At 41.4% G+C, this 17,918-nt stretch overlaps 1 protein-coding gene across 2 annotated transcripts in view; it reads left to right on the top strand.

Annotated features, from left to right (window-relative positions):
- Positions 1–13,515, top strand: part of LOC118821717 (protein MTSS 1-like) — a 67,962-nt gene extending 54,447 nt beyond the window's left edge. Inside the window, exons 7-15 of one of the 2 annotated variants that reach the window (XM_036590454.1) lie at positions 1,481–1,638; positions 2,003–2,110; positions 2,868–2,965; positions 5,191–5,401; positions 6,934–7,044; positions 7,422–7,664; positions 8,574–8,738; positions 9,207–9,366; positions 9,597–13,515. In XM_036590454.1, coding sequence (XP_036446347.1) covers positions 1,481–1,638; positions 2,003–2,110; positions 2,868–2,965; positions 5,191–5,401; positions 6,934–7,044; positions 7,422–7,664; positions 8,574–8,738; positions 9,207–9,366; positions 9,597–10,219 — 1,877 coding nt within the window. In that variant the 3' untranslated portion in view covers positions 10,220–13,515. The remainder of the gene's footprint in view (positions 1–1,480; positions 1,639–2,002; positions 2,111–2,867; positions 2,966–5,190; positions 5,402–6,933; positions 7,045–7,421; positions 7,665–8,573; positions 8,739–9,206; positions 9,367–9,596) is intronic. The other variant, XM_036590457.1, reaches the window with a different exon arrangement.
- Positions 13,516–17,918: the final 4,403 nt, after the last annotated feature.

The raw sequence follows: 17,918 nt of genomic DNA, 5'->3' as shown, positions 1-17,918 counted from the left end.
AAGTTATTCTTATACTGCAAAAATAGCAGAAAACAAATGTTTAACAGAAAATTACACAAAAGTCTCAGCCACTAAATATAGGCCACTCTTTCAGTATTTAGCGTGTTCATCCTTTGCCTTAATTTCTGCTTCCATTCTTCTGCAAGAATATTTTTCCACACCACAAGTTCAGTTTTAGAAGTTGGTTGCACAATCCAAGTAATGCCTATTACAATTTAGACTCAGTCCATAAAACCACACTCCACGTCTCAGATGTCCAGTAATGGTGTTCTAGTGCAAATGTTCTTCTGTTTTATCTATTCCCTTTTCTCAGTAACAGCTTCATTACAGCTACACATCCTTTCAGACCCATAGTGTTGAGTTGTCCTCTCACAGTGGAAGGATGGACAAAAACACTTGTGGAAGCAAGAGTGGAGCTTGATTTTTCTCCTTTTTCTCAAAGATGAAAGCTTTAAGTAACTTTTAAATATTTTTTTGAACTCTAGTTTTGGAAAGTCCCTTATTTTCCTTTGACTTTACAAAGAAATTAATAAGGCAGCTAAGGTGTGTTTGGGTAGTTGCTTGTGTGATTGTTAGTGTCTCTTTGAAGAGGAACATATTATCAGTGACTGCTTTGGGAACAGCTTTTGTTGGCATGGAAAAGTTAAACTGGCAGTACGGTGCACAAAAACCAAGTAGTAGACAAATACCAGTAGATTTGATGTTATGCTTAGTGTTGGGTGGTTTTGTGTAATTTTTATGTTAATAGTGTTTGTTTTCTGCTTTTTTCTGAGACTGTAAAAATGAAAAACTTATTTTGACTGGAAATTGGATAAATGAAAGGGTGTTCTCTGACTTTCACACACCACAGTATATTGTTGGCAGAAATGGATTGGAACCTGTATGTAAGGGTGGGTGATATGGCAAAAATATTATATGGCGATACCTTCAAGACATTTTCACGATTCATAATACAAGTTACGATATTTCTTTATTTTTTTGTGATTTAATATGTTGAAACAGACAAAACAGAACCTGTAGTGCCACATATAAAATACTATAATAATAATATACTTATAACTACAGTGATTTATATTCAGTGTTTAACATACAGCACTGCACTAATTCCAGTTAAACTGATCTAGTTACGCCCACTTTGTGATAAAACATACAATTAGTGTTTTAAGCACTGACGATATCCACAATGTGCTCTGAAAAGTGTAGTGACATAACTTACCATGATAGCGATAAAATATTGTCATATTGCCCACTCCTACCACATACATATATACACATATATATATATATATACACACACGTTGTCAGTAAATAAGACTAAATCCAAAAGCAGGTCTCAGCTCAGTAGTCTCACTCTGAGACAGATACATGGGTTTCTTGAACTCACCCAAGACAAATGTGTTCCATAAGGTGTATTGCAACCCCTTAGACATGGGCTGAAAATCACTGATTGGTTATGTGAGCGCTGTTTTGCTCGTTGCAGGGAGAGGGGACATCCAGCCACAGTTGGACAGCGCCGTCCAAGATGTGAACGATAAATACCTGCTGTTGGAGGAAACTGAAAAGCAGGCAGTGCGGAAGGCGCTGATCGAGGAGAGAGCACGCTTCTGTACCTTTGTAGCTATGCTCCGGCCTGTGGTGGTAAGTAGGCGGAGACCATGAGGTTCACTTGCAGTATTAGTCCAGGGTTAGCTTGCATAAAAGAGACTGCAGCATAATCTAAAAACTATACTTGATGATTTTAGTTAGACAAGTACCCGAGAAGTGACACCTTTTTTTTAGTGGTTAATGGTCAGACTCCAGCAGTATTATGAAAAGGGTATGATTGAAAACTGAGAAACTAATCAAACATCTAAACATGTTATATTTATTATATTTAAACATATGGCTCTTATTAAGCAGCCACATCAGTGCAGCGTACCGCAAGACATCAGGATGATTCAGGCATGCAGCTTAGTTCAGATGTAATGTTCTGAACTGAAACGTCTTGTTATCTCTCTGTCAGGATGAAGAGATGTCCATGTTGGGAGAGATCATCCATCTGCAGACCATTGCTGATGACCTCAAAGCTCTGACCATGGACCCCCACAAACTGCCCCCTGCAAGTGAACAGGTTTGTTCATTTGCCAGCAAGTCCATAAACATTTTCACTTTAATAGATAAACCACCCTGTGAAGATGTTATGCTCATGTAATAAATTATTAACAACTTTAAGGAACAGATATGGTTCCTTGTATCTTTTAGTAGGTCCTAAATCTACAGTGTAGTTTCTCTTCTGTGCAAGTAAAACTCCCTTTTTAAAGGTTGTTTTAGCTTTATTTGTTCATATGGACAGAATGGAATTCTGTTATGTAGGTACAGTAGATGTCCTTTTGTCACCCTTCGTAAACTGGCTTCACCTGACATGTCATCTTTCATCAGTAGTATCATGGTTGCCAGTGGATCGTGCAAATCAGTCTGTAGTCACAGTGGAAGAACTGGATAGTCGGTGACTAATCATTTCCTTTACGTGATACTTCGACTAACTGTCAAACTCTGACAGGCTTGTTCAAGGTCGGGGGCAGATAAGCCATGCCTGTGACAGCTTTTGTTCTGACACAGAATTTCTGTTTCTGTTTGTTCTGCTGGGTTTCAATCAGAACATTGATAATTAGTAGATGCTTGGACTTTTAAAAATGAATATTAAAAAATAAATACCAGTGTGATCTTACCTTGGAAACCTAAAAAGCCTTTAGTGTTTATTATGGGTTGCTGATCTTAAGTTGGTTTTAGCTTTAAACTTAGTAATATTTTCCTGCAGTAATACGCAGTTCACTGGAAAACAGCAATAAAGCTTGTCTTTTGCATGCGTTTGTGTCTGCCACACATAGGTCATACACGACCTGAAGGGTTCGGATTACAGCTGGTCTTACCAAACCCCTCCTTCCTCTCCAAGCACCACTATGTCCAGGAAGTCCAGTATGTGCAGGTAAGCATATTACTTGGTTTCTCACTAATGTGAAATCTTTAAGAGCATGACAAATTGTTTTTTTTTTGTTTTTTTTTTTACAACTGGCCTTGAAACAGTCAAAAAAGCACTTCACTGCAAAGAAATGCTCACAGTGCCTCCTAGTGTTGAATATAAAGAACATTTTTTTATCACATGATTTAACTAACTCAAGTGTCTTGGATTGTTGCACGTATTGAATTGTTGTGAAGTTTGACAATTGTGGTTATATAAAACGAATACTAATTTAAGTCCATCAACGTTTTACAATTTGAACTGGAAGGTAAATGAGATGTATGAATCAGAGGTGCTGGATTTTTGTTCAAGACATATTAAATGAAATAGCCTGTATTTTAAATCTCTGCATTAAGATGCCCTTGACCAACCCCTTCCACCCTATATGTGTCCAGCTGTATGCACTGTTTGTCATACGGTCCGTTGAACTGTTTCCATACAGAAACAGTTTGTGTGATGATGCCTGCGTTGCTTTGTCTTTGCTCTCTGTTTATCGTCAGTCCTCACGATTTAGTCGCACTACCCAAGATCACGCGGTTCTAACTGGTGAAAGCTGTAGCATTACACTACGGTGGACAATCTTCACCTTCCTGGTTTTTATTTCTTGTCTCTTTTTATGTTGATGTATTACACTATTAAGCTCTTCCCTTTGGCAATACTTTTCTTTCTCACTGGGTATGAAGAGACTTTAGGAGCTTCATTTGCCAAGAGCCCTGATTTTAGAGCAGTATCTAAAAATATCAATCAGGGCACACAGTAATTATCCTGTATAATATCAGTGATGTTCTGCAGGCCGCCATTCTTGGCCTTCTTAGGTTTTAACAACTTGTATAAATAAGAAAACATACAGCTTATGTGAAATTACATTTTGGTCCATTTGAATAAGGCTGGGATGATGAGCAATGTCAAAAAAACACAGTAAATTATCGATAAATATTGACAGTATAATTATTTTTCATTGTTTACAACCATGAGTATATTGTAGTTACATATTTAGTACATCTAGGACAGTTTTAATTTTCGGCAGAGGGGGTAACAGAGCCCTAAAGCCTTTTCACAGTCATGAGTTGAGTTTTATAGAGCAAAACAAAGTTTTAAATATTAGCTGAATACTACTTGAATACGAATGGCATCTTCCCTTTTAGAGCCCATGGTTTCTCTTTTAGTTTGTTCAATAGTTTTGGTGCCTTGACACTGAGCTAAAGCAGAGCCTCGAGCTCCACTGCACATGCTGCTGTAGAGCTTTTGGGGCACTGCTGGTCAATGGAACTCCCCATTCTCTGTAATGAATCTTTTAATATTAGCAGAATGGGCTGTTAACCAGTATCTGCGTCTTTTGAGTTGCATAGGCTATAAGAAAAATGAGAGCTCCATTCCTGTTACTTCTTGATGAATCCATTTCTTCTTCTTTTTGTATGTTTCTCAAGTTTACAATTAAAAGAAAATGTGCATAGGACTTGATGTGAAGGTTTAAGCATGTTAAATTTGCAAAAATTAATTTGTAATGTGAAAAGACCTCATAATGACTAAACATTAAATTATAATTAAGAATGAAAAATCTGCTTCTGACTCACTGCTGTGTGTATTAATATAGTAAAACCATAAAACCAGGACTAGAGTTTCCAGTAATGGATCAGAGCACAGAGCACTAATGCATAACAATGGAAAGAAAAAAAGTGATGAATTCTGCTTAATGGTTTCATGCTCATTATCAGTTGTTATTGATAAATCAATAAGTGGCCCCAGCTCTACATTTGAAGCCTAAACCCTGGTTCTAGAGGCCCACTGTTATTGTTTTCCCTGCTCCCAATTCACCTGATCCAACTACCTCTTACTGAGTTGAAGTGGGTGTGTAAAATGTCCTAGACAGTGGGCCTCCAGGACCAGGGTTGGGAAACACTTGTCTAGATTATGTAGGTTTTTTAGCTATATGCACTATAGTAGTACTTTATGGGTAGACATGCTAGACTGAACCTGATTAATTGAAACCCTCCCAAAGGGAAGCAAGTATTTTTTGTTTGTTTCATGTTTCATGCCTCACGTTGTGGTTATGTTTTGGTTTTCCTATTTTATTTTTGCCTGCTGCATTGAGTTTGTGTGGAGTGTTAATGGTTCCCGGTCTCCCTCCCCTCCCTCCCCTCTGTTCTGTCCCACTTCCTGCCTGTGCCCTGCCCCCTTCCTGTCTCTAACAGCAGTCTGAACAGTGTGAACAGTAGTGACTCGCGTTCCAGTGGCTCGCACTCTCACTCCCCTTCCCCACACTATCGCTACCGCAGCTCCACTCTGCCGCAGCAGGCCCCTGTCCGTCTCGCCAGCGTCTCCTCCCATGACTCGGGCTTCGTCTCACACGACGCCTTCCAGTCCAAGTCGCCTTCGCCCATGCCCTCTGACTCCGCCCCACAGGTAAGAGTTCAGTTACCGCCTCCAGAAAAGGTAAACTAACACCACCACCTTATGGTGCTCATATTGGTTATGTGTCATGCACCTTGGAAATACTGACTGTATTTCATGTACTCTCTCCCACTCTAAGGAGAGTGTATTTCCCCTGTCGACATTTGAAAGATTATAGGAAAGAGAATCCCAATCCCGCCCCCTCATCCCACAGTCTGTGAGAGAGCCCCCAGGTCCTGCTTGATCCTTCATCTCTAAGGTCTTAAAGTAAATTCCACCTCAGAACCTCACATGCAGGTGGTATCTTGTAGTTTGTAGTTCTATCCACAGTCATTCTCTAACTATTTACATTAATTTAGGAGTGAGTTAGCATCTAGCCAAAGGGTGTCCAGCTGTGCTCTTCCATTTCCTCTCCCAGGCTACGCTTTCCACTTTCCCATGAGGCACAGCCAGCCCTCAGGAGAGCCAGTCTTATTGTGTAGTTGGCAGAGTTTACCCTCTGCGAACGATCTGAGTCCAGCTCTGCAGTAATGGAGAACCTTAAAGGAAAAGTTCAACTAGATGCTAATCTGGCTAGCAGTGAGTGGAAGCTGTTGAGGCGTGAATGACCATGCTAACTGCTGACCAGCTTCTGGTCATTGTTAGTCACTTTAACATTTTGGTTAAAGCTATGCCTTTAAGTTTTGAAAGAGTGTAGCTGGTCCAAGATGAGTATGAATAGCCAACTTTGACTCTAAAGTCTAATTATGCAGAGCTTACTTTCCCCCCCCTGTTGAAAAAGCCCTGCAATTCAGCCAGACACCCGCAAAATGTGTCACAGTGTCTGCCAGCGGTCTGTGCTGCTCCAGTTCATGATCGCTGCGCGGGCTGAAGGCGTCCTACGGCCTCCTAAAGCGGCCTCACTGAACTCCCTCTGGAAATGCCGGTCTGGGAATGGCGGAAGATGCTGAGGTCATCCTCGCTAAAAGTGGTTAGAGGGCTGACCACAGTGGAAGCTCTGCTTTGGCAAAACCAGCTCCTGGTTTCTCCAAAGACTGGGGCTGCGGTTTCAGGTCCTTCGCCAGCAATGCCATCATACAGGGTCGAGTATCATCCAGCCTCTAAATCAGATCACAGCACGAGGCTCGGAGCTCCTGCCAGCCGCCACCGCCACGCTCACCGCAGGCCAAGAGAAAACACTCTGGCGGTCGACTCTCCAGCTCACACGTGCTCCTAAATGCTTGGATGTCTGTTTTTTCCCCCACTCACTCTCTCTGTTCCAAGAACCTGACAGATGTGAATTAGCAGAGCCCTGTGGCTTGCTCCTACTCTAATGCAGCTGTTTACTCTGATTTCAGCCACACTAACTCTGCCTGGCGTTTCTGCTGCTTTTTTGCATAGTGCCTAACGTGTGGATTTTTCTATGCTCTCTCCCTTACCCTGTCTGTCTGTCTGTCTCTGTCTCTCTCTCTTTTTATTCCTTTCATGCTGGCTGTATGCTGTGATCTCTTTACACGCTGTGTATGTATTTCCCACTGTCACTCTGTCTGCTGTGCATGCTGCAGACCACCTCCAGCTCTGGCTCATCGGATGCCTCCGAGACGTGTCAATCGGTCAGCGAGTGCAGCTCTCCTACTTCCCTCGGCTCAGCCGGGGCCTCCGCCTCCACTGAAAAGGTGAACTCGCTGTTGGCCCTCTCCTCACTGGAGCTATTCTTATTGGCTTTCTCATCAGTGGGACCACTCACTTACCAGACGCTTTATCCCCTTCCTTCAGTATTTTCTCACTGCATTTCAGTGTGGAATCTGTGCTGATGGACACACATGTACTCCATATTTGTTTCAGTTGTCAAGGGTTGTTTTTCTGCACCTCGTCTGTTATTATCTGCAGTATGATGACCCTGCCCCTTATTTTACCTTATTTGTCTTATTATTTGCCTTTTGTCATCTTATGTGTTTGTCTGTTCATTCATTTGTGTGTTGTTTTTTTCTTTCCTGTTTTGTTTGTTGTTTGTGTCTGGTTCTATCCCGTCCACTCCGCCGCATGCCCTCAGTTGTCCAATGGCTACGATCACTATGGGCTTGGAGAGTCCACGTACCTGTCCGGTGGGGTCTCCGGAGGGGCCTTCCCCTTCCTCCCCCCTCCTTCCTCTTCCATCTCCTCATCTTCCTCCTCCTCCTCATCCACGCTGAGGTCATGGTCAAGGCCAGGCTCTGGCCTCCTGCCCGATTACCCCCATTACTGCACGCTGGGTCCCGGCATGCTCCCCCCATCCTCCAAGATCCCCAGTTGGAAGGTTCGTCCGTCCCTTAAGTTCTCACTCCCTTCATCGCATCCAGTTGTCTTCCGGCTATTTTTTGTTCCTCAAAGATGAGGTTGCCGTGTGGATTAGTACGCAGTAGTCTCCCCTAGAGGGCAGCACTGATACACTCATCTTTAGTGAAATCATCATGGTCAAAATCATGAAATTAAATATTCTTTTCCTCCCTCAAATGTTTAATTATGGTTAAAAATGCATATTGCACATATTGCCTGACCTATTGAGAAATTATACTGAATTTAAAAAGTTTATCCATTCACAGTATAATTAGGCAAGTTTTTAATTTAAAGCCACTGAAGTCCCCCTGGATTATTTGGCTTTATGTTTTTGGCAAATTCATGGAACTAGCTTCAACTTCCAAGTGACACAGTGTTGTCTGGATATGTAAAGCCACCAGAGTGGAATGTCAGTTATTTTTTTCCAGCAGAGAACAGCCTTATGGGACCTTGATTAGACAAACAAGACAGGATTCAAACAGCCATTCACACACTGGGTAAATGCTTCCAAAGCAATGCTGGTATTAAAGTCCGTAGTTAGCCCAGGGGTGCCCAATCCTGGTCCTGGAGATCTCCTACCCTGCAGAGGTCACATACAACACACTTTGGCTCTAATATTCAGATGCTCCTGATGCCATTCATTACCTGGATCTGGTGTATTAGATTAGGGTTGGAGCTAAACCCTGCAGGGTGGTAGATCTCCAGGATCAGGACTTAGTACCGCTGATTTAGCCTTTCATAACCGGATACTTCACAAGATCTGCACCTCAATAGATGTAACACAGATTAATGGTGCCATCTAGTGATCAGTATTGAGAATGCAGTAGATGTTTGATCTACCCTGCAGTTTAGTTGAATGAGTAATGCTTGAATGTTGTACTGGCTGCAGGACTGGGCTAAGCCAGGACCATATGATCAGCCCATGGTGAACACACTGAGAAAGAAAAAGGAGCCAAAGGAGGCCGCGGATTCAAACGCCTCTCTCCAGCCGAGCCCAGGCTCCGCTCTCCCCGAGGACAGCCAGAAGGCCAGGAGCATGGGTCCCCCACCAAAGGTCAGTCAGCTTGAATTTACAGCATCTAAATCTCAGTTTTAGTTTAGAGATCAACTGGCTTGCAATTAAAGATGCATATCTGAATGAAATCAAAATACCACTATTAAGAGTCTGAAACACCTCAGCAACCCTTCTGCTGAAATGAAAATGAGCTTCAGGCTGATTAAAGTGCAAAGAGAAAGCTGTCAGCTGTCCAACATACAGGGATTTGGAACAATAAACCTGTAGATACTAAAACAAATTTTGGAAAAGACTAAAGAGAATATTCCAGAGGCATATTCTCCTGTGAACATTCTATCCTATATCAGGTCTATTCCCGAGTATCCAAGAACCCACAAGCTTTAAAGCTTTTCAATGAGTAACATTTCTTTAATTTTTTATTTTTTGGTTTGCAGTGTTAGTATGGAGGATATCTAAGCAGTATTTCTGAATGTGTGTGTGCACCCCTCTTTGTGTGCGTGTTCATAGGAGGAGGATATGGAGGCTCGTGAGGAATTGGCTCTGGCCCTGTCTCGTGGACTGCAGCTGGACACTCAGCGGTCCAGCAGGGACTCTCTCCAGTGCTCCAGTGGCTACAGCACACAGACCACCACACCCTGCTGCTCTGAGGACACCATCCCTTCTCAGGGTATGTGTGTAGCTCTGTGAATAGTTTCTTTTTTCTTTTTTTAATCTAATAATTTAGCTGGTTTTAAACATTTAGCTGGTTGTTTTTTTAAATACTAAGTCATGAGGCCCCAGACGGAACGCAGTTATTATTTTCAGATGTGGCTCAGCTAATCAGATTTTAAAAGTCTGTTCTATAATTCTTACTTTTCCGACGGATTCTAACAATCCACACCTCCATCTTGCCCTCAGTGTCTGACTACGACTACTTTTCCGTGAGCGGCGACCACGAGGCAGATCAGCAGGATTTTGACAAATCATCCACCATCCCACGCAACAGTGACATCAGCCAGTCTTACCGCAAGCTCTTCCAGGCCAAACGCCCGGCCTCCACTGCCGGCCTCCCATCTACACCAGGACCGGTCATAGTCACACCCGGGGTGGCCACCATCCGCAGGACCCCTTCCTCCAAACCCTCAGTCCGCAGAGCCACAGGTGGCGCTGGCCCCATCCCCATCAAAACACCTGTGATTCCAGTCGTGACCCCTACTGTGCCTGATTTTCCAGGGGGCTTTTCGCTTCCTAGTAATGAGGAGGTGGAGGAGTTGGCCAGCCCGGGCTCCCCCACGCTAGGCGAGGACGGGGAACAGGAGGGCATTCTGCCTGTGGCTTCCTGGAGTGGTCAAGCCTCTACTAACCCTCCTCTGCCTCCTGGGCAGCAGCTCACGGCTGCAGGGATGGAAGGGCCAGAGGGAGCACTAGATGATCTGGACCTGGAGGAACAGCAGGGAGACACCATGCTTCTGGCTATACGGCGTGGAGTTAAACTGAAAAAGACCATGACCAACGACCGCTCTGCACCACGCATTGCATAAGAGGATGAGTTATTAAGACTTTGTTAAGGTTTATTAAGATTTATTATGACGTTATTAAGCCATCTAAGGGGGATAGAGGGTTTCACCTGCACCGGTGGCCTGTAAACACGTGTTTATTCCAGTGGAGAGACTTTGACTCCTGATTGGACTGTGCAAAGTGCTGGATGGATAAAGATACAGAAGAGAGGATTAGACCTCTCCTGGTTTTGTACCCTGTGTAGAATTCAGTAACTGTTGCCTCCTTGTACTTTCTTTCTCTTTCTTCAAACTTTGCTCTTCTATCGTGCCAAATTCTGCTTTGTTGTATATTACCTTGAGGCTGAACTATGGACGTAACCTGAAGTAATATAGTACCCATAAGAGAGTTTAATCCATTATAGTTTAATCATTTTTGCAAGGTTAGTTTATTTTATTTTGAGAGACATATGAAGCATGGGGTGAGTGCTGGGCAGCAGCCAAAGTGCAGTCCGTCTTCATTATTCTTAGATTTCAAAAAAGTACTCTGTGGCTGGACCCCTGCAATCACACTGTAAATCTTCATAACTTTTCCTATATATTCTCTTCAAATCTGTCTTCATTAGCTTAAGATTTCATAACAGTACTCCGTGGCTGGTCCCCTGCTATCACACTGTAAATCTCCATAACTCAAATCTGGCATCTGTCTTGATTAATTGATACATGAGTCTAGGAAGAGAGCAAGTATTTGGCCAAGGAGCAAAGAGGCCTAAAGAGATATAAAAGTTAAAGAAGAGAGTGTCAAAGCCGGCTTTATTTTCTTATATCGCAAGTGTTTTACTTAAAAGAAAGTGTTTGTTTTAATGTTTATGTGCAAAATATTTCACAAATGCATGTCGCCTTCGCCACTGACAACTCAGCTGCTTAAATCTCGTGACACTGTCTATCTCCTAATAAGCTAAACTCATAACAGATGTTTTAAACACACAGATTTCTTTTACACTTTGTAACCTTTATTAATGCATTCAGTGAAGTCTCTGCTTCAAAATAGTTTACTTTTAAGCACTAGCTGAGGGCAAAAGTAAAAGTACTTTTATTGTTTGTACAGAAGTGTATATAATGACGGGGTAAGCAGCGACCCACAGACTTTTAATTTATTCATCTGCTCAGCCCTCTGTTTTAATCTGTCCCAATAGTTCTAGTTCATCCCCATATGTATGCTGTGAAGTATGTTGTATATCATGTTAGTACACTCTAGAAAAGCACACAGACACACACACTTTGACCCACTGTCTGACTGTTCTCTCATTCTTAGGGCATACTGTTGTCGGTGGTGCAATACAGAAACAGTTCAGAGGCAGCGACAAGCTTAAAGCCTACAGAAAGTGCAGTAGTGCATGGACAAGGTAACCCAACTAGTGCAGACACTTGGCATAACAAAGCTGTACAGCTGTACACAGCTGAGAGCTCCCACTGTGCTGCTCACTGGTCTCTAGCATCTCTGTTCATGCACTCTTAGTCTGCATGTCACCAAACCACTGAGATCATAAGGTATAATGGAAATTTGATTTCTTTTAAAGAACAGATGATCTGAAGCTCAGTGCACAGTTGTCACTCACCTGGTATCCATGGAAACAAGCACATCAGTGGGGAAACGTGTGTGGCGTGTCCTCGTCCTCTTTCATTTCAAACGTCTGTACCTCTCAGTTCACCCTTAACACTGGGTGTTTAGTATTTAGTTTTTGTTTTTGGATGTTGGGTTTATTTATGTGCACATCTAATACATTCTCCATTAGCATTATGCAGCTAAACGACTGTTGTGAAAAATTGTCTTCTGTGAGTTATGTAATGCATCTCTTTTGCTAATTATTTAAAAAATTGGTGCTGTTTTTTGTTCTGTTTTCTGTTCTCCAGGCTCTCTCTAATGGCCTGGTGAAGCTTATATTAGACATACAGTACTGTGCAAAAGTCACTTGAGAAAATTATTTTTAAAAAGCCATTTTTCTGGCTAGGAAGTGTTTTTTGCTCACAACAACACTAACATTAGAATAAACACAAATGATATTAACACGACAAGTAATGATTTGTATCTGTGTCAGTTTGTAAGCCTAACCATTTCCATACCTCTTCTTGAGGGAGCCCATTATTTTTTTGCTGTTATCCAATAACAGCTGTCCAATACCTAGTTTGGGTAATCAGTTCTAATCAGGTATGCATGTGATGGAACAAAGTTTGGTTCCTCTAACAAGCTCAAAAGATATCAAAGAAGTTTTTGCAAACATGAAATCTACTGCATTCCTGCTTATTTGCATTTATTTGCATCTAATTATCTAATTACATGGTGTTTTTCAAGCAAAAATGCAGTTCATGTCCACATAAATGGTTTTAAATAGGTTGGTTAGGTACCTGAGACTTTTGCACAGTGCTGTATATGGATCCACTGGAAAGAGGAAAGAAAAGTCAGTCTGGTGCTAAAATTGCAGTTACTAAACACCACAAAATGAAAGATATCGACTTGATATAGGACTTGATCTGCCATTTACACATTGCAGCTGCTGGTTGTTTAGCAGCAGTAAGCCTGTTAATTCCCACTTTCAGATTAAAGTTATGATCAGTAGGTTTTAGAGCTAAAAACTTTGCAATGTTGAACTAAAAAGTTCATTTTCAGGGGAAGAGCCGAGAGTCAAAATCAGCAAAATGAATAATAACGGCCTAGAGCTGGTTTAATGAGAACAGATTAAAGATTTCTAAAAGATGTGCATATTTCTCCAAACTGTTATAAAAAAAAAATAGAAAACGTGTCTTCCTGAATTACCCATTTAAAACATTCTGACTGCAATTGCAAACGTTTGTCACTTTATTGGCATAACAGTAGCACTCTGAGCATTGTAGTAGTGCTTAGTACTGGCAGTGTGGGCATTTTTCCAAGACTGAGATTACAGGGTCCACTTCACTCCTCCATGGACCAATCCATGAAACTTCATCAGAAAACAGGCGTGCGATATTATGAAATAAATTCTTTACAGCTTAGCGGATGCTTATATGCAAATGATGCTATAAGCCTGTATGTAAGTAAAGAACTGTTTGATATTGTCTGTGTATAGACAGTTGTATTGCTGTGTACAGCTAGATAAAGTCCTTCTTAAGCTGCCAAATTGCTAGTGCCCCCTTCTTTATATTGCAAAGGATGGCGTAGATCATCCAGAACTTTGTTTGAAATATAGGTTAAGTAGTTTATACTAAGAGGTGGCCTCTTTCCCTGTGCTATTACACCAACTTCTGTATTGTTTTCCATTATAATGATTGCTTCAGCGTACATTAAAGAGAAATCACATTTACCAGCTGTGTGTACCAAAATGATTAACCAGTTTGAACTTTTGGGGTTCCTACTCACGGTTTCCATTGGTTGCCTACTCAATATTAGAAACTTATAGTCTCAGCCCTTGTTATTTTACCAAAAACTGGAACTTGCCTAGATGGTTTTCTGTAAATTTCAAAAAGTATCTGGAAGAAAGAAAAGTAAAATAATCTCATTTCCTAGGAATAAGGTAAAAAAACCCTATGATTGTGAATCTCTAGCCTTGTTCCAAAAAGTACCCTAAGCCCTGCGGTCCACCTCAGAAGTCTGCACTTTGGTGACATCTAAGAACAGTAGACCTTTGGAGTGTAAGTCATATTCATTTTGAGCTAATGAGATACTTTGCTTGTCTACAGTGGCTCAATCTATACTACAAGCATAATGCAAAACAAATTCAATTAATAAACGAATGCATTTCAGCTCACACCTGAATATCTTCTCCATTTGGCGTAAAGAGCGCTCCTGAGCTTGCATCAGTGCGTTCATGCCAGAGGCCATGGCACATTGAGCACAATATATTCAAACATCACAAAAATTCATTGGAACATGCGTGCAATTGAGCATATCTTACAATCCAAACAATCTGTCGGAAGGCGAAAATGCAACATCATTTTATTCGCCCTCTGTTCGATTTATGCAGTGACATAAACTCATTGACCAATCACTGCTGTCTCTGGTGTTGGCATGACGACAACCAAGATGATGGATCAGCTTGAGTTCCACCAGTTAGAATTTGGATTAGCTAGTCTTTTGCTTTGTCATGTGTGGTCATCTCCATGAGCAGACATCTAAACTATATGTAACAGACATCCAAACTACATTCCAGCTTCTAAATGAAGCTATTAATCTCTCTGTTCTCATTTAGTTTTTCCAAAATGGAAAATAGTGTTTTTGTCACTTCCAAACATTTTGCCTCATTTTTGTTTGATATGCGGGGAAAAAAAGTAAAAAGTATAGTTTTGATTACCTATATATGTCTCAGAATGGGACACCCTACAGCAGAGTACTTGGACCTTGAATCCAGTGTGCAGTCTCACATTGTGTAATCACTGCTAATAAACTGAACTGTTGACTACTGTCATACCTACCAGTGATTACAAAATTCAAACTAAAAAACTAGATTCAAGATCTGTATTTGAAGATCTCTGCCCTACAGCCTTGTGGTCCTCACAGGCATGTACAGATGAGGTCTGCAGGACTGCAACAGTGTCAAATGGAAGAGTGCTCGTGAGTTGAGTTGCAGGCAGGACACCTGAGTCTACAGCAGCATCTGAATGCTAGTTTCGTTTCAGAACGTATTAATGAGCACTTTAAATCTCCTTTAGCTTAGTCTCTTTAGACTGGTCGGTTTAACTAAGCAAATAGACTAAAAATGAAAAACAGTTCAACCCAAACAAGCGTTCTTGGTGAAAATTATGTAGGAAAGGAATACATCACGCCAGGAAAAGCCTGTAAACTTAGAGGCTTCTTGGTTTCTGCAGCATCAGCACTCCAACACACCTGAGTTAACAGAAGAAGTGGACTCTGACCCTGCTCCTGGAGATCTGCTGGAAAGCACAGCTCCAGCGTGGATCTACCCCACCTGATCTGGTCAATTAGACGCAGACTAGTCAGGTGAGTTAAGTTACCCTGCACAAAGTTCTTCAAGAGGTCGATTGTTCAGTGCTGTTAGGTGCTCTTCAGGATTTAAGCCATGCTGAAATGCAGTAGTGCCTCCTGAGGACCACTGCTGCCCCTTTGGTTTAAGTTCATTAATGCATTACAGATTACTTTCAGTCTTTGCTATTCCTTCTGACAGAACACAGCCAGGAGAGTCTGGTGGGCTGAGTGGGCCAGGAGTTTATTTTCGGCCTTACTTTATCACACTTTACTTTAATACAGAGACATGAAGATTTCAGCCAGAGGTAAATTGGATTATGCTTGGAACAGAACTGTATGGGGCAGACTGCCATAGACAGGGTTGAGCATCCCTGAGGCAGATTAGATTTAAAGAAATTTAGAGCCTAGCTTCAAGCTAAGACTGGCCTGAGGTACAAAAGCTTTTTGGTGAAAAGACTCTTTGTAAAATCTTATTAACATAATAATTTAAATATCCTTTATGGAACAGAGATTCTTTTTATAAAGTCTTCAGCCACTTCACCCTCAAAATTTTCAAAAACATTAAGTATTATAAATAATGTATGATTATTGTAAATATTTTAGGCCTGTATTTCTGTCCTTTCTAGCCTACAGAAAACTGTTCCAGGTATTTAGAAAATGTTATGAGCAATGTGAAAGAATGTGAAATGCTCCATTCTAGAAAAACTTGCAGACTTGTTCACAGTGGTGGTGATAGGAACCAGACATTTGAAGAGTTTCTCTCACAGCTCAGTGACTTTAAACATGGCACTGTCACAGGATGCCACCTTCGCCACAAGCCAGTTCATGAAATTTGTGGCCTGCTAGATCTGCCCCAGTCAGCTGTAAGTGCTATTATAGTGAAATGGAAGCATCTAAGTGCAAGAACAGCTCAGCCGTGAAGCGGAAGACCACACAAAATCAGAGAGTGCGGCCGCCGATCTACAACATATCTACTCACTGCAGCATTCCAAACCATCTCTGGAAGCAACATCAGCAAAAAAACTGCACGTCAGGCGCTTAATGAAATACATTTTCGTGGCCAAGCAGCTGACAACAAGCCTAAGATCACTATGTACAATGCCAAGAGTTGGCTGGAGTGGTGTAGGGCACTGGATTCTGAAGCCGTGGAAACATTTTCCTTGGAATGATGAATCACACTTTACTACCTGGCAGTCTAATGGAAGAATCTGGGTTTGGCGGATGCCAGGAGAATGCTGCCTACCAGAATGCTTACTGCCAACAGCATAGTTTGGTGGAGGAGGGATAATGGTCTGGAGCTGTTCCAGTAAGGGGTAATGTTAATGCTACAGCATATAAAGATATTTTAGACAATTATATGCTTCCAACTTTGAAGCAATAGTTTGGGGAAGTTCCTTTCCTGTTTCAGCATGACTGTACCCCTGCACACAAAGCGAGGTCCAGGAAGACATGGTTTGATGAGTTTGCTGTGGAGGAACTCCGGTGGCCTGCATGAGCCCTGGCTTCAGTTCCATTGAACGCCTTTGGGATGAGTTGGAAAGCCAATTGCAAGCCAGGCCTTCTCGTTCAACATGAGTGCCTGACCTCAAAGATGCTCTTTTGACTGAATGGGCACAAATTCAGACACACTCCAAAATCTTGTGGAAAGCCTTCCCAAAAGGCTGTTATAGCCGCTGAGTAGGGTCCAATTCCATATTAATGCCCATGGGTTTTGGAATGGGATGTCCAACAAGTTCATATAGGTGTGATGGTCAGGTGTCCACATAATTATGACTAAATAGTGTAGAATCATGCAGGGTGTTATAAGGCCAAATAAAACCCCCCAAAAACATTTTATTTATTTATAGATTCATTACTATTTTACTATCAGCATTATATATAAAATTCTGAAGACACACGTAGGTTCACTGGTCGTTTAGGATAGTAAAATGGTTATATTTGTGTTGTAGACATCACAATCCCCAATCTCCACCACTGTAAAGAAATCTAAGTCAGTAAGGTAAGTTTCTTTACAGTGCACTATTACACTATTACAATTTCACATAAATTTTGAATGACTATGTTTACATCTTAAGAATCTTTATGCAGAAATTTTGAAAAATCTGTGAAATTCCCCTTTACCACAAGGTGTCACTGTTTGTGTTAGATAACTCGCTGTGTTTTTAATATTGGAAGGTTTGGCTTTAGTAAGTGGGAAATGTAGTTTCAATAAATGTCCAGAAACCCACAGGTCTGAAATTAGAAATACATTTCCCATAATTAAAGGGTCACCAGGGATAAGTTGAAGTTCCTCGTTGTCAATAAAAACTGCTGCAAGTACAAGTTGATAAAGTATATTAGATTGTATTCGATTGAGATTGAGGCTAAAATCCATAGTAAAGCTAAATTCTTTTTTTACCCCTTTTTCTTTCCTTTCTTTTTTTTAAAAAGTACAGTAGACCGCAGTGCATGTCTATTTTTTGTGATTTGCTCTACCTCATACAAGAAAACAAGGCTTGCGTTTGTAACTGTCTGTTACATTCAGTAGAGATCACGCCTGTGCCCTACTCCCTAATCCCTAATTCTAATTCTCATCCCCTTCACAGTAAACACTCTGAAGGGTTAGTCCTCATTGTGCAGTAGTTGAAAATAAAAGCCATGGAGGACGAACATCACTGGCATTTTTCGAAGCTGAAGGAATCATAGCTCTACTTCTGTGTACACAATTCTCACATCTAATCATTATTACAACTGGGCTAACCATGTGACCCAGAGGTGCGTTTGTAACCGTTTGTAAGGTAGAGGCGG

Source organism: Colossoma macropomum, unplaced genomic scaffold, assembly GCF_904425465.1.
Source record: "Colossoma macropomum unplaced genomic scaffold, Colossoma_macropomum, whole genome shotgun sequence".
Taxonomy (NCBI): domain Eukaryota; kingdom Metazoa; phylum Chordata; class Actinopteri; order Characiformes; family Serrasalmidae; genus Colossoma; species Colossoma macropomum.
Note: the sequence above shows the minus strand (reverse complement) of the source record. Positions and strands in the feature narration are given on the sequence as shown.